Raw genomic sequence first — 16,110 nt, forward strand, 5'->3', positions numbered from 1 at the left:
GTGGCAAACATTCTTGCCATTGAAAATTTCAGTGCGTCCAATGGCTGGATCGACCGATTTAGAGAAAGGTATAACCTAACCTATAAAACTGTTTGTGGGGAATCTAATGCAATTAGTGATGAAACTGGGGAAGAATGGATCGATAGAAGATTGCAGGAGCTGACCAAGGATTACGAACCCAAGAACATTTTTAACCCAGATGAAACTGGACTGTTTTTCAGTGTGTTGCCCAGCAAGATTTGGCATTCAAAGGAGATAAATCCCATGGTGGGAAACACAGCAAGATGAGGCTCACAGTGATATTGGGAGCCAATGCTGATGGCTCTGAGAAGTTCCACCCCTATGTGATAGGCAAATCTAGAAACCCTCGTTGCTTCAAGAATGTGGGATCATTACCTACTGTCTACGATGCCAACCATAAAGCTTGGATGACCTCAGATCATTTCCAACAGCAGTTAATTGCTCTGGATTAAAAAATGGGTGCGCAAAATAGGAAGATCCTTCTTTTCATCAACTGTTGTCCTGCACATTCCGTGGATGTTAATTTGAGGAATGTGCAGTTAGAATTTCTGCCTATTAACTGCACAAGCAAGCTACAACCTATGGATTTAGGGGTTATTCACTCCTTTAAGTCAGTTTATAGGAAGAACCTGGTGCAGCAAATTTTATTCCTTATGGATGCTGGAAAGGTTCCATCATCATTTAAAGTTTCAATCCTGGATGCGCTTCACTTCACTGCAAAATCTTGGAAAGCCATGAAGCAGATTACCATCTCAAATTGTTTTTTGAAAGCAGGATTTTTCAAGAATCATCCTGAATCTCAGATGCCAGAAGAAGAAGAAGATGATGAAGAAGAACAATGATGCCTGCTACCTGATGTATGGAGAATGTTGCAGTCAGACTGCACTACTGAAGATTTTCTTCGGGTAGATGATTCTGTGATCACTGCAGAGGAAAGAAGTGTGGAGGAGTTGGTTGCTGAGCAAACAGCAACCAAGTCTCCCACCAGTGACAGTGATGAAGCAGAGGAAGACAGTGAAGTGATGCCTACCAGTGCTGATGCAAGTGCAGCAGAGGATGTTTTACGCAGGTATCTGTCATCTGTAGAGGGGGGTGAAAATAATTTTCAACACCTTTATGAGCTTGAAAAACAAATAGAGGTCATAAGAAATAAGAAGTGTAAACAGAGATCGATTCTGGACTATTTTGGTAGGAACCAGTGATTGTGTAGTTTTCCATCTGGAATAAATATGTGTTAAATGTTGAAAATACAGGTGCAATAGTAGCAATTAAAATGTTTCATTCAGAGAAAATATTGCATCTCAGATAATTCTTATAGCCATTCTAAGAAAGTAACTACTGTATATTAAAAGAATATATTACACAAATTTTTAACCACCACCTACCGGTAACCTTCTCCTGGGCAAACAATGAGCAGAATTACAAAGGCAGTGTAGTCAACAGTTAATACAGTACAGTACAGTACAGTAATTAACTTACATGGACCTTTATTTGAGGTAAGTACAGTAAATCAACTGAGATTGAAATACTCTATAAATTAATAATATGTATTTGTGTAACATTTACCTCCTTTTCCAGAGCATTTTTATATGTACCGGTACAAGTTGTTTCCTACGATTTACACTTCCCCCCTTTTACATTTCCCCCCCTTTTACACCAGTATTCCTTGGCCCCTTGAAAAGTAAAAGAGGGGTAATACTGTTATATTTGTTGACTGTGTTCTGGAATGATGTTGGTTCTGACCCAACGGTGAATTTAAGTTATGTGTCCAGAGTCAAGGGGGTTATTTTGTGTAATGGTACCATAATGTAAGTGGGGATAGTTTGAGTGAGTTTATTATTCTGTATGTGCGAGATCATGATAAATACATTATATAATAGATGTACTTAGTATCGTCCTCAACATATTTAAACAATTTTCAATATGTTAGCTGCGAAATTTGTAATTATACATGTGTATTCAACATTGTTATTTTGTATCACATTCCATAATCATCAGGAGTCTAATAAACTCTTTTAATTTTCCAATTTTAAATAATGTTCTCGTTCATTTTTAGTTAGATGACTCACGTATTCTCCTACCCTTTAAGCTACTAAGTTACATGTACATTTATATATGCCCAATAGATTAAAACCCAATTTACGACCCTGTAGATATATCACCGGAGACCCATATGGGTAGGGGCAGGTGCAGTAGGTATCTGGAGAGTTATACTTGTAACATAATCCTCAGCAAGTGTCCACCAATGCCAGCCTGGATTCTGTTATATTGCTATACCAAAGCATTTACAAACCTTAATAAAGACTATGTTGTTTTAGTTCTTGAAACCTTCTATTGTTAGATACACTTAAGAAAATGGAAATTGCAACACCATGAAGGCAATGGTCGTTTGTGTTGATTTTCAAGACATGGAACGATGCCATATAGGTATGTAAATGATCAAAGTTTCAGACCCATTGGATTGTTGCTACAGGTCTCCCCACGTGATTGGTCGCGGAGGAATCAACTCCAGTATACGGACTCTGGAGTAGCATAGTTGACTTGCAGTCTGTGCAGTGAAGTGTTCCCCGTCAAACATGCCTCGACGACAAAGAAGAGCACGCTATCAACAACTGTCGCCGTTTGAGAGGGCTCAGATAATTGGGCTGTGTGAGGCTGGATTATCGCTAAGGACTGTCGCTGCACGTGTTGGCCGACAGGCATCTACGGTACAACGTGTATGGCACCAGTGGTCAAATGAAGGTACCCACACTCGTAGACCTGGCACAGGCCCAGCGCGACGGACAACTGTGAGAGAGGATCGCCGCATCATTCGGATGGCCCGGATGGAACCCCATGCAACAGCAGCGCAAATTCGAGCAGCTGTGGCACCCCACGTTACACAACAAACAGTTGGTAATCACCTGCGTGCAGCTGGCTTATGAGCCCATGTCCCTGCAGAAGGTGTTCCACTGACCCCACAACAGCGACGTGTAAGGCTGGCCTGGTGTCGAGAAAGATCGACGTGGGTCGACAAATGGCTTAGGGTTGTCTTTAGTGATGAATCGCGCTTCTGTCTTGCCCGCAGTGATCGCCGGAATCGTGTGCACCGACGTACCGGGGAGAGGGGCGGCCCAGATCTTATTGTCGAGAGGCACACAGAGCCAACACCAAGCATTATGGTCTGGGGAGCTATTGGCTTTAATGTGAAATCACAGTTAGTGCTTGTTGAGGGCACTATGACTAATCGACAGTATGTCGATAGGGTACTAAATCCAGTGGTTGTCCCTATGATGGTGAACATTGCTAATGTGATGTTTCAGCAGGACAATGCCCGGGTTCACACTGCACACATCTCCAGAGAAGCTCTCCATGACATCACAACCTTAGAATGGCCCGCCAGATCCCCGGACCTCAGTCCTATTGAGCATGTGTGGGACATGATGGGTCGACAACTGGCCAACCGTCCTCAGCCACCCACAACTCTGGAACAACTGACCCGTGCAGTGCAGCAAGCATGGGCCACAATTCCTCAGGAAGCGATCCAGGGCCTTATTGACTCCATGCCTCGATGAATTCATCAATGTATTGCAGCTCGTGTTGGCACATCCTGTATTGATTGTTGTCCAAACTTGCGGTCCGAGGAACCTGAAATTGTAATCATCGAATCACAACCGAACACTCGTCCTGCATGTTCAATTGCAGAAATGTTGCACCACTCCTTCTGGGTGTTGCAATTTCCATTTTCTTCAGTGTATAATACAAATTACTGTACTCTCCCTCCTTTTTAAACATCTCGTTTGGTTTACTGTTTTACAAAACTGATTTCTTTTAAGCGTGGCTCCAATTTTTTCAGGATAGACACTGCATAATTTGGTGGGGGGAAGATAGCACAAGTGAAGAAAAGTGAGCTATGACATGTGCCTACAAGACAGATGATAGAATTAGTATGGCCTATGATAAAACAGTGGCTCAAGACCATGCCATGGAATATGCAGAGCTAGATCTGTATGGAAGGAGTCTCCTAGAAGAACATCCGCTGTTGAAGAGAAACACATTGTGATCTTAAGCAAGCGTGGCAGAAGGCTTAGAACTGTGAACATCTACATCGTGGACAACAGAGGATGAGAGAAGTATTTAAGAGGGAGAAAGCAAGAAGTGCCCGACACATCGTTAAGCGACAAGCACTAATAACAAACATGATTAAGCCTAAATACATGCTCAGAACAAGTAAATAAACACCACTCCCCTCCTGCCCCTCCCCCACCCAAAAATGCACACAACATTTTTATTGAAATTGTACTGGGAGCTCAAGAATATGAAACACCACTTCCCTGAGTTAATCCATGAACCGAAATGCAGTCTTTCCTGTATGTTGTCTAACCTTTGTGTGAGAACTGTCTTCCACTTGGGAATGAGTTGATTCATGTAAAATTTTGATGGTACAGGCAAACCAGGAAACTGACTGAAATTTGCAAAGGCACTTTTTAACTGGCTTTTTCTTAAATAACTCTCAATCAGAAGTGCTCTCTGCACAAGAGAATATTTAACCATCACAATTATAATCCATACAATATACATACTTTTAACAACCAATGGTTATCAGCAAACTGAATGTCTCTTCAGGACAAGCTGGAAATTCTACAGCAACTCACTGTGTGAGAGAAGTCTTAGACTAATTGCTCTGTATATAGTAAGCTGTAAAACGTTTGGTGAAAGAATGCACCCATTGTACATATCTTCATTTATTTTATTTATTTGTCTTGTTTTGCTTGGTGCAAGTTTAACACTGTCACTGGAAATGATGCCTGCCCAACAGCATTTAAAAACAACAATGTTAGTCCAGAGTGTCTTCCTGTAATATGGCTGATAGTTGTAATAATGCAAACGAATTTACACAGTGTGACAGTCCTAGATGCAATCTGCTGCATCCATGGTGCTTGGATGGGCATAACTAAAGAAACAATTGTGAAGTGTGTTAACTGAGGAACTGAGATGTCTCCCCAAAGTCCTTTGCAGTGAATTGCGAGACATTGGGTGTTTTTAGTGATTTTGATAATGTGTTGGAAGTCTACAATGACATTTCTGGAAAAATTGATGGATTGTTACAAAAAGTGATGTCTTCAGAAGAATGATTGTCTTCAGAAGAGAAGAAGAAGAAGAAGAAGAAGCTATTTCTGTCCCAAAGGAATCACCTACTAATAAAAAAGCTGTGCAGTGTGTTAATGAGTTGGAACATTATGCGTATGTGTATAACCGACCACAAATTACTGAAACTCTATTTGGATTATATAGGAAAATTGAATCAGAATGAGCATGCACAAAAGTCAAAAAATAAAACAGTCTTGTGACTGATTATTTTTGCTACGCAGTAAACGGTGACTACTGAACAGTACAATATGCAAAATAAAACATAAGACAATACTGTAGTGGTTTCTTTTTACTTTTAGTGGGCATGAAATTCATTGTATTATACATAAATTCAAAGAACTACAGTACTGTTTTTACCATGTATATACAGTAGGCCTACACACTAACTCAGAGATTTTCCTTTCCTGCACTGCCAGTGTACTTTTAACACATTGGAGACGCCGCCCGTAGTTTTTACGGGCGCATGATTTCATTGCCACTGACAGCGCTCGGAGAATCTACGAGCGTATGTTTTCACTGTGGCTAGAAAGAGAAACCGCTGTTCCAGCGAGCTCTTACTTCACCAGGACACTGTTTGATGCTTCTAGTCAGCATACAGTTTACTACTTATGAGCTGAAGTCAAGAGCTCTTCTTTCAAAGCAATGATAACACAGCTGCATTCCGATATAGCCTGTGGCTGCGTCATCGCTCACTCTCAGCTGTGAAACAAGTGGGAAAGTACGTGCATACGGACAGGAAGAGTGTGTGTTTCGGGAGCTTGGCTTGTTTGTGTCATTCTTGTGGCTATTATGTCTAATTCAAGCGCACAAAATTTAGACGATGAATCCATACTGGATGTTCTTATGGAAGACTCGGGTTCTGAAATGGAGGACGATGGTGATGATTTCATACAAAGTGACCATGATGATTCTGATGCTTCAGGTAAGTACACTTATTATTTAGCTAATTTCAAATAGGTACAAAGTGGGTTCTGTAATATAGTTTTATTCCGGGTCCCTAATAATGTGGCTTCTTTCCTGTGCACAGATGACAACCTGCAGCAACCCGATGCAAGCCCGTCGTCAAGTTACGAACTGCGGGATAAAGATCAAAACAAAGGGAGGAAGCGTGCAATTCAGGTGGTCATCTACCGATAATCTTCCTCAATTACCGGTATTTCAAGAAAAAAGTGGAGTCAGAATTCCAGTGAATAATAACAGTGATGCATGGGAATGTTTTAGTAATTATCTGAACGTAAATATTTTTAGGGACATATAATCAGAAACAAATCATTATGCAAGCGATGCAATAAAAAAGAAAAGAAATCGCAGTGAACAGATAAAGTAAAGACCTCTCTTTGGCTCCTGGACTACAGTTACGAGGGAGATTTTTTACTTTTTTGCAATAATCATTCATATGTGTGTGGTTGTGAAGCCAAAGTTGACAGATTATTGGGCAAAATTGCTGATTCTTCAAGCTCCTTTCCCAAGGACACTTCTATCTAGGGACAGATTTCGAGCGATTTTGTCATTTTTACACTTGAATGACAATCGAGCCTATGTTCCAAAAGGTCAACCCAACCATGATCCCCTGCACAAGATTAGACTGATTTATGACCATTTTATTAGAAAATGTCAAGAAATTTTCTATCCCACTGAAAATTTGACAGTTGAGGCCGGGTAGGTTTCCCTGTTTACATAGAGAATAAGCCAATAATAATAATAATAATAATAATAATAATAATAATAATAATAATAATAATAATGTTATTTGTTTTACGTACCACTAACTACTTTTTAAGGTCTTCGGAGACGCCAAGGTGCCGGAATTTAGTCCCGCAGGTGTTCTTTTTACGTGCCAGTAAATCTACTGACACGGGGCTGTCGTATCTGAGCACCTTCAAATACCACCGGATTGAGCCAGGATCGAACCTGCCAAGTTGGGGTTAGAAGGCCAGCGCCTTAACCGTCTGAGCCACTCAGCCCGGCAAGAGAGAGAATAAGCCAAACAAATATGGAATGAAGTTTTACATTGTCAGTGATGCAGAATCTGGTTACGTTTGCAACTGTGAAATTTATACAGGGTCAGCTGAGGGAACAAATAACACGGTTCAGGAACTAATAAATCGGTTATGTGGTCTTTATTTCAACAAGGGTCACACAATTTATATGGATAGATTCTTTACCAGTGTTCCATTATTTCATCATTTGTGGAGCAGAAAAACAATGGCAGTTGGCACTGTTCAAAAAAATAGGAAAAACCTACCGACAATTTTCAAGACAACTAAATTGAGAAAGGGTGAAGTGTTATTCAGACGTAAACAACATTTATTTGCACTCAAGTGGAAAGACACAAGGGATGTTTATTGTCTTTCATCAAGACACGGGGCAAAAATGACAAGTGTTCAGGTAAAATGTAAGGGAGGAAACATAAACAAAGAAAAGCCCGATGTAGTGTTAGATTACAATAAAAATAAAACAGGAGTAGATCATTGGGATCAGTTCCTTAGTTATTATCCATTCCATCGTAAGCAACTGAAATGGTGGAAAAAAGTATTTTTCCATACTTTTGTATGGCTATTGTAAATTCCTTCATAATTTACAAGAAAACCTGGTCAAATCCAAAGAAAGCACATTTAGAGGGCTTTATGATCAAATTAGCAAATAAGTTTGTGGAAATGGGAGGCTCTGACCATCCAGTACCCAGCGTGTGTAATATCACAAATTCTGCTGCGCGACTGACTGGGAGGCATTTTGCTGAAAGAATTCTGCCCACCACAGGAAAGCAGGAAAGCAGTATGCATCTAGGTACTGTAAAGTATGTTCAGACAAAGGGCAAAAGATTAATGGAAAGAGAATTAGGAGGGAAACGCGATGGTTCTGCAGCATTTGTGATATTGGTTTGTGTATGCCGGATTGTTTCAAGGCCTACCACACTAAAGCTAATTACTGCTTATAAACAATGATACCCATGCCAATTGACCTTGTAAGCTAGACTATGCATATATCAGTAGTATGTTTTAGTTGATTTGTTCTCAATATTTGCAAAATTTTAAAATATTAACCTGACTGGTATCCATAGCAACATCAGGAAAAAAATGTTTTTGCTTGTAAAACATACTATATTCATAAACCAATGCACTATTATAATAATTAAAACATATTTTTGTGAAGAGGAATGTCAGGTCTTTCTAATTATTCCAACAGTTTTTACAACAATCACTTTACCTAACCGTGAAAAAACTTTCAAGAATGTTAAAAATCCTGCGATTTCTGGGGGATAGCACGTTCAAATATGGCCGTCTCCAATGTGTTAAAATACTGTACACTCACCCGCTAGATTGGACACCCCCACTACACTGGACACATTTTTAAGGAACTGTAGGTGTTCACTTTAGAGGGGTTTCACTGTGCTAGGAGATAATTAAAAGGGTCTTTGTCTGTCCTAGATCAATGTCATATATTTGGACAGTAAATGTTCACAGAGTTTTACTGAAACAAACAGGATACTACTTCAGCTGATTACACAAAATAAAAAGAAGAAGAACAGCAACAACAGAGTGGCATCTGGTGACTCACACTTAAGAATTGTGTATAATTTGTGAATCCTATTTTCAGAAATACTTAAAAATAGTTTTGGGTAACTAAAAATAAACCAGCAGCATACAATCAATGCTATTAGAGAATTTTCAACCTTAATTCATCATGGTGGATAGTCACACAGCACTGCATTAATTCCCCATGAAAAGAATGGTAGAACACTAAAGAACTATTGTAAACACGTTAGAAGTAATATGTTTGGTTTATACATACTTAAAGACGATGGAGAACGTCTTTCCTTCACCACTGAAGTACTTGTCTAATAAAGTGCTGGCTGCTGTCTCAATGTCTTTCTGATAAGCCTACAATAAAATGCACAATACATAAAAATCACAGTGTTCAAGTAAGGCAATCATAATAATATTCCAGTGCATATTTCCCTATTAACTTTCATAACAAACAAAATACAGTAAAAGTCATCATGTTACAAGGGGGCAACATAAGGCAAAGCAAGCAAGCTTGTAGTTTTGCATTAGTTTTCTTTTTGCTAGTGTTCCAATGTCTCACTAACACTTTGAAGGTTTTAGGTGATGTAATGATGGGAAAGCAATAGGATTGGGATGGTAGCAGCCGTGGCTTTAATAAAGGTACGACCCCAGCATTTGCTTGGTGTCAAAATGAGTAACCACTCAAAACCATCTACAGGGCTGCCGATGGTGGAATTCTAATCCACCAGTTCCCAAATGCATGCTCACAGCTACACGATCCAAACCGCAAAGCAAACTCACTTGGTTGCACAACTGTTGACATCATGTTCATAGCCAAGGGATCTCCAGTTTAACATTAATGTTATTGGCTTTACCTCCCACAAACTACTTTTACAATTTTCGGAGACGCCAAGGTGCCGGAATTTAGCCCTGCAAAATTTATACCATCATAAATGCCACGCCCCTACTAATGAAAAGAATTTTCTAACAAAGACTAGGAAGGAAGTGGAAAAGTTTTGGGATTTCCTTGACCAAACTGTAAACCAAATAAATATTAACAACGTTAAGATCCTGTTAGGGGACTTCAATGCCCAAATACCGAGATATCATTGGGAAATGAGCTCCACATAAACATACAAATAAGAATGGTCAAAGACTTGTTGAACTCTGCAGAGAACACAAACTGATATCAAAGTCCACATACTTCAAAAGGAGGCCCAACAAACTTAAAACTAGGAAACATCCTGATTGGAGAAAAGGGGAATGGCATCTGGATCACGTATTTATGGACAAAACCTTCCACAGAGAAATCTACAATGTTAAAGTATTAAGAGGAGTAGATATAGGTTCAGATCATTACATAGTCAAAATCAAAATTAAGTTCACACCACTAAAAAAAAAACCAAAACCCAATAAACGAAAGAGGAACTTTGATCCACACCAATTAATTAGAAATGATAAATATAGAGAAGTCACACAAAACATAAAACTGACAGATAACTTAGAAGAACTGGTTCCAATTCTAAGGCAAGAAACTGAATATTTAGACCAATTGAACACACGTAAAAGACATGCCTGGTGGACCTCTCAGAATGTGATAAAATTCATGAAGAAAGACATCAGGCATGGTTAAAATTTCAAACACACAAAACAGAAGAAAGTGCAACCAACCTAAAAAATATCAGAAAAAAGTTCAAACAAATTATCAGGCAAACCAAGAGACAATCACAGAAAGATCTAATCGACTCAATAAAAGAAAATTACCACAAAACCAATTCCAGAGACTTTTACAAGATGTTTGGAAGACAAGTACAAAAATTTGCCCCTCCCACGTTAATGCTGAAAAGTGAGGATGGAAAAATGACACACAATGACAAGGAAAATGCCGAAATCATGGCAAAAGCATTCATTAAACTTTTGAATTGTGAAGAACCCCAGGAACTTTTAGCAATTAATACAGACACGCCCATCAAAACCCCACCTGAACTCATAAACCCCCCAACAATCCAAGAGGTGGAAACAGCACTCAGAGAGTTGAAAAATTATAAGGCATGCGGAGAAGACCAAGTTTTCGCAGAAATGTGGAAATATGCCAGTGATACAGTTTGAACATCCTTACACATGACCCTAACAAAAATCTGGATAACAGAAAAGTTCCCCGAGCATTGGACCACAGCCATAATCCACCCACTCCACAAAAAAGGAGATAAAAGTAATCCAGATAACTACAGAGGTATCTCTCTCTTGCACATACAAGATTTTCTCCAGAATCCTATAGAGGAGCATCAAAGACCAACTAGAAGAAGAATTAGGTGAATACCAAGGAGGCTTCAGACCTTGGAGAAGCTGTGCAGAACAAATTATCACTTTAAAATTAGCCATAGCATATTACAAGAAGCAAAACAAACCTCTTGCAATAACCTTCGTGAACTTTAAAAAAGCTTACGACTGTATCCATAGACCTTCAACGTTGAAAATTTTAAGAAATTTTGGGCTCCATCAAAAATTAATCAAATTGATAGAACTCACCTTAACCAACACTAAATCAAAAGTCAAGTTCAGAGGGGAATTCTCTGAGCCATTCATCATAAAAACAGGCTTAAAACAAGGAGATTGCTTGTCACCACTGCTGTTCAACTGTACCTTGGAATATATAACGAGGGAATGGTACAAGATTAACCCAAAGAACATCCGAATTGGAAGACCCAGAGACAACATAAGTTTAAATTGCCTAGGATTTGCCGATGACCTTGCTTTCTTGTCCAACAATATTCAGGAAACCAGACAACAAGTTATATCATTACAGGAAATAGCACAGAAAATTGGTCTTGGAATATCTCTTGATAAGACAGTAATCATGTTTACTGACCCACCACTCATAAACAAAATTGCCATGGAAACCAAGAAATCAAAATTATAGATAAATTTAAATATCTGGGAGAAATCATAACATATAACCTCAATGAAAAGCCAGCATGGCATAACAGAACAAATAAACTGACCAGAGCACAATATGTCACCAAGAATACCTACAACAAAAAGGGCCTGTCAATAGCAACAAAATTAAAACACTACAAAACAGTCACCCAACCAGAAATAACATACGCAAGTGAAACCATCTTCAAAACAACTAACACTGCACAAATAGACAAAATACTCAAGATAGAGAGAAGAATCATTAGAACGTGCATCAACAAATCATACAAAAAAGATGGACGGACACTGGAGAGTAGCTTCTAATGAAACAGTCTACAGAACCGGTAGTGAGCACAATCAGGAAGAAACACATTTCATTTTTTGGACATCTAATCAGGACACCAGAGAACAGGATGATCAGGAGAATAATAGAAAAATTATGGAATAGTAAGTGCAACATTAAGTGGATTACAGAAATCAAGGAAGATATGGATGAACTACAAATTACAATGGAAGACCTAAGAAACAAAACCAAAAAAATCAGGAAACTCACAGACAAGCAAACCAGACTGCAAACCAGAATCAACAAACAGACAATAGGAAGGGTGATTTCCGATGAAGAGAGAAGGATAAGATCAGAGAGAATGAAGAAGTACTGGGCTGACAGGAAACTGAAAAATTCTTTGTATAAAGTTGGCTAGAGTGGTCCAATGAAGGCCATAAAATATTAATTTTAAAAAAAAATAATAAAAATAAAGGATAAGGGTCCAACCAATTTCGTCATTAGAAGGGCGAGGGGTTGGGTACAGGAGGGAGATACTGAGGGAAGGGTGGTTATAGTTTTGAAATGTCAATGGTGAAACTCATTCTTAATATAAAACTGCTGACAAATAAGCAGGGCAAAAGTTTCAAGCAAAACATTCTTCTTCTCGTTAATTTTGTTTAAGTACAACCGCTACCCAGCCATGACCGAATACTGTAAGGACGTAAATCACAAATATATAGCAATTGACCAAGATTTAAAGATTTTACATTATGAACAGAAAAGTCCCTTACTCAATATACTTCAGAATACTTATATTGGTACTGATCAACACAGTAATTCATCACATAATTTAAACGAAATTAACAAGAAGAAGAATGTTTTGCTTGAAACTTCTGTCCCGCTTATTTATCAACAGTTTGATTTTAAGAACGAGTTTCACCATCAACATTTCAAAACTATACCCTCCCTTCCCTCAGTATCCCCCTCCTGTACCTTACTCCCTCCCCTTTCCTCTTCCACTTCCCCTCCCAACCACATTAACTCTGACCCACCAACAACATACACATCTAGTATCAACAGGAACATGAGTGTGGCATGAACTATTAATGATTTTATAAAATTGCCAAAGGCAAATAAAGGTATCGATTAAGTGGCTACATAATTCTTTGATTCTTAGAAGGTTGTGTCATTCGAGAGGACAGCCACCTAATGAGTGAGTTGGTTGGAACCATATTCTTTTATTTCATGCAATGTTTTATTTGTATCACGCGTTTATTTCCCTCTTTTTTTCCCACTGCAGATTACATTCCTCACAATCTCCTTATTGACGGTTTCGCTACTTTGAGCAACACAAATTTGAAACCCTCAGCTATCGCATGACCAATTAATTCCAATTGCTCTATTAACAGAATATCAGCATCTTGGAAGATAGACTTTCCAATTTAGAAAGGACTAGAAAAGTTTTTACTTTAACCTGAGGAGTTTAGACGAGAGGACTTTTCACCTCAACATCAACGTATGTCTTAAGTGTCAATCATCATCATTGTTCTTTTAATTCTACACAATTTTCTCAATGTTTTATTTGTTAGTGTACATATGTAACATTTTAAGCTTTCTACTGAAGATGGATTTTAGATAAGCTGACACATGTCTTGTTAGACATTGTTCCATCTAATACAGATGGACACTTTTGTACTGAAAAGAAGGATGATAAAGATTTTTCTATTGTAAAGTGACAGCCGTCAATACGGAATGAGATTTATAACGTGCAATTGTATAGGAATGTCAAGGGACTACCGGATTGTTTGAAATATGCACAATTTTGTATTTAAAATGTTCTAATTGACCAAGTTTGACTGTATATTATTAGAAAAAATGTAAAATAACAGTAGGGATGACTTAATTATTTAGACATAAGCAATAAACAAAATGTGATTTTGCACAGGAGATGAAGGGTATTATGCTCCCAGTAAATAAAATGCTGCCCATACCAAGGCATAGACATAGGGCTACAGGAGTTTCTTTGTTCTTCTTTAAATATATTCTCAGGTAATAGTTTGTAAATGGCATAATCAAAAAATGTTAACTCATCAGAAATGAATAATCACTATTTTTGACCAGTTATAAAAAATACTGCTGCCTTACTTCAATACTAAATACTAAATTAGATTTTGAATCCCACTGACCATGCATGGTATATGTCAGGGAAAAGAGTGGATGAGTTCCAGACACTTTGCAACTACTTTGAAATACTGGAAGAAGGATGGAACCTCATTCCCCAAGAAGATATTGCATGCATCAACAAGAGCATGCGTGAATGGGCAACTTACAGGAAGTGATTAACAAGAGAGGTTCCAAAATCTATATATAATTGTAACTATGCAATAAAACTGGTTTATATATAAGTAGTTTTATGCTTTGTAACACATTTCCAAGTTTGATATCAATCAATCAATCAATCAATCAATCAATCAATCAATCAATCAATCAATCAAATGCAGAGCTAGATACAATTTGGTGCTTTTAAGTCTTTTATGCACCGTTGCTCAGACAGCAGTTTGGAACTCAAATAACCTCCCTGTACATTAAAATTAAGTAAAAAGTGCGAAAGATAAATAATGAATTGATTTCAGATGTACAACAAAACACTACGACTAACCCAATTTTAATTTTAAAAAGCAATATATTGATAATACACAGCTTTTAACAGAAATGGTTGCACTAACACCTTACATACCTTACATGTAATTTCAACTGGAGTTATTCGCATCAGATAGCGTGTTCTGCGTTCATCAGAAGTTTTTGCAGACTTCATAATGTGATGGACTAGAGTTACAGGGTCAGGTACCTGAAAAAAAAAATTTTTTTGGTTAGACCTACAGAATAAGTTCAATCTGGAAGAGGCACCTAACAATCACTATGCATATTGACTATTGGATCAGATTTATAAGTATTTATTAACATTCTAGATTCCTGTACCCTAAACATCCTTGTGATGATAAAAAAGAATCATCACTTATGTCCATTCTGCTTTAGTCATGTAGCTCCCTATTGCTCACTGAAGTGGATTTACTTTCAAACCGAGTGCAATGTTGGACACAAAATTCTTCGGAGAATGTAATGCCATTTATGTAAAAGGAATACACTTTTCTTTCCATTTTGCAGACATATACAAGTAACTTGTAAGGTATTGCTAATGAACGATAAAGAGTTAACGTGTTATCACATATAATAAGATACGTATCAGTACAGGATACCTACTTAACATCAGTGGAAGTTGAAGTTCTGAAAATGAAATCCAGCCATGAAGCATTGCTAAAATCCTCTGTTTCACCAAAGAAAAATATGGTGAATTTTTTTGAAATACCGGATAATGCTGGAATATTATTGTTTTTTGTTTTTATCTATTTCCTAACTTAAAAATATGTTTAGTATGACCAAACTGACAACTGAATACAACATTTCAGGGGCGTCCGAAATTTTTCTTAGTGTGGTATGTTTTGAAACAGTCTTTCAAATGACGAGTAACAAGGCACTCCTTGCACTGGAATATAAAGCTTTCTTTGTGCTCCAGTAATCATTTAGGTTAGATTTCATAATCTGTGACATTATTATGATGAAGGCAAAATAAGCCTTTATTTCATGTACGGATACATCTTTCTATGTATTACCTCAATCCCAGCCAGCCAGAAATGCATAGTGTGCATATGTATTCGTTTTGTTTATGATCTCCATCCAGAAATCATTGCCCCAGAATTGACTAAATACATCTCTGTTCCAGATTCAAACAGTTGTCAAGAAATCAATGGAGTGACTCTGCACTGACTGGTGAAATGGAATTTTACTGGATTATTCGGCTCATGAATCCAGGCCCAATCGCTCGTGCGTACATCGCTTTCATTACATACTCCTTACTCTCCTCGCTACTTTCACTCAAATTGCCATCAAAATTACGTTAACTGAATTCATCAAAAATTTTTATCACAGTCACTTTCATTTAGAACTTTATTAACCCACTCATAAAATTCACCAGATTCGATAGACTTCATTCTGTTCAGGCCTTTGTGCCGCCATGATCACAGTATAAACAAACCACATGCGTACCTGAAAAGACATCCACCGAAGATAAAATACTTACGTGAAAAAATCAAAAGTGGTCAAGGAACTTCCAAACACTTCAATACACGCTACAGATATCAATAATCAGCACTATCTATATTTATGAATAAGATATTTGAGATTTAAATGGCAGATGGGCAATTGGGAGCCGAG

At 37.9% G+C, this 16,110-nt stretch overlaps 1 protein-coding gene across 1 annotated transcript in view; it reads right to left on the reverse strand.

Moving 5' to 3' along the window:
• The window catches only part of LOC136864745 (THUMP domain-containing protein 1), a 78,519-nt gene that overhangs the window by 35,677 nt on the left and 26,732 nt on the right, over positions 1–16,110 (reverse strand). The window contains exons 3-4 of the mRNA XM_067142093.2: positions 14,576–14,686; positions 8,944–9,032 (exon numbers count right to left, since the gene is read on the reverse strand). Of these exons, the coding sequence (XP_066998194.2) occupies positions 8,944–9,032; positions 14,576–14,686 (200 nt within the window). The remainder of the gene's footprint in view (positions 1–8,943; positions 9,033–14,575; positions 14,687–16,110) is intronic.

This window comes from Anabrus simplex, chromosome 2 (genome assembly GCF_040414725.1).
Source record: "Anabrus simplex isolate iqAnaSimp1 chromosome 2, ASM4041472v1, whole genome shotgun sequence".
NCBI classification, from domain to species: Eukaryota; Metazoa; Arthropoda; class Insecta; order Orthoptera; family Tettigoniidae; genus Anabrus; species Anabrus simplex.